This window comes from Volvox carteri (assembly GCF_000143455.1).
Source record: "Volvox carteri f. nagariensis unplaced genomic scaffold VOLCAscaffold_1, whole genome shotgun sequence".
In the NCBI taxonomy this organism is placed as follows: Eukaryota; Viridiplantae; Chlorophyta; class Chlorophyceae; order Chlamydomonadales; family Volvocaceae; genus Volvox; species Volvox carteri.
The window spans coordinates 4,949,656-4,950,963 of record NW_003307545.1 but is presented as its reverse complement, the minus strand read 5'-3'; the positions used below and the strand labels follow the sequence as shown (position 1 = coordinate 4,950,963).

The 1,308-nt window shown below is 58.9% G+C and overlaps 1 protein-coding gene across 1 annotated transcript in view; it reads left to right on the top strand.

The window, feature by feature from the left end:
- The window catches only part of VOLCADRAFT_120244 (uncharacterized protein), a gene marked incomplete at its 5' end in the record, with an annotated part of 17,591 nt that overhangs the window by 8,138 nt on the left and 8,145 nt on the right, over window positions 1–1,308 (top strand). The window contains 4 exons of the mRNA XM_002946233.1: window positions 68–132; window positions 348–383; window positions 654–739; window positions 891–975. Coding sequence (XP_002946279.1) covers window positions 68–132; window positions 348–383; window positions 654–739; window positions 891–975 — 272 coding nt within the window. The remainder of the gene's footprint in view (window positions 1–67; window positions 133–347; window positions 384–653; window positions 740–890; window positions 976–1,308) is intronic.

Here is a 1,308-nt window from a genome sequence, read left to right as displayed (position 1 = left end):
CAACACCCTCCCCCCTCGCCCCCCACCTCCCCCTCCTTTCCCCCCCACGGCCCCCCCTCACCTCCAGGTGTGGAGTTTGAGGTGGTGGTGGACGTCAAGGACAGCAAAGACACGAGGGTTCAGACGGTGCAGGTGCGGTATGTATGTATGTATGTATGTATGTATGTATGTATGTATGTGTCCGCAGCCCCTGTGAACATGTCGATGGATGGTCGATGCGTGCCCCGTCTTGTGGACACACCCCTCTTGTCGGCCCCACCCTCGCGAGCTAGGCATCCCCCACACAACCTCCAAAACCCCAAAAAAACCATGTTCCCCCTCGCCCCTTGTTTCCCCTCCCTCCGCAGATTATTAGCAATAGCATTGAAGTCCGTACAGCCCAGGTGGGGTTGCGAGGAGGGGAGGGCTGCGAGGGGGGGATGGGGGGAGTTGTGTCACTTGATGGAAGTGATAGGAGTACAGCAGCTGAAGGGATGTACGGCGTGTACGGAAGACGTTGCTTACATGCGTGCTGTACCTGCTGTACGTGTGTTGCGGCCCGGTGTTGCCGCTCGGGGGGAATGACGACGACGATGTCATGCCGGTCGTTGATGCACCCGGCCTGCCGGTTGCTGCTGTCGTATTTTGCTGGTATTGCCGTACTGCCTGACCAGGCCACGGTGTCCGCGGATAAGGCCTTCATCATCGAGTGTATTGAAAAGGGCATCGGGATCACCGCCTTCAACAACACCATTCGAAAGTGAGTAGCGGTGATAGGGGGCTGGGAGCGAGGCTGGGCTGGGTACGTGTATGTATGTGTGTATGTATGTATGTCGGGGTGTGATGGGATACGTTTTCATTCGTGGTATCCGTACGCGCACTGACGTACATGTCGCCGTACATGTCCCCAGGCGGCTCAAAGAGGCGCTCCTCCAAGCTGTCACTCCTAACGCGGTGGAGATGGGGGACACGCCCGCGCTGCACGAGCTGCTCAAGGTGTGTGTATGTGCGTGTGTGTGTGGTGGTGGGGGAGCCCGGGGCGGGGCCGGGGGGGCAGGTAGGGGGAAAGACGAACCACGACGGGGGGAGGAGGAGGGGGTACGGCGAAGTATAGCCGATTGACGCGAAGCAAAAACCCTAGAAAGAAGGATGCTCCAAGCTAAGACCAGTATTGTAGGAGAAGAAGTAAGATGCTGACTCCGGGTGACCCCTAGTGACCGGTCATCGCGGCAACGTACACAGCTACAGATCCCGGAACGGAAGAACAGCTGCCGCGTCAGGAGGGGGAGGGGGAGGGGGAGGAGGATATTGAGGGAGAGGGAGAAGAGT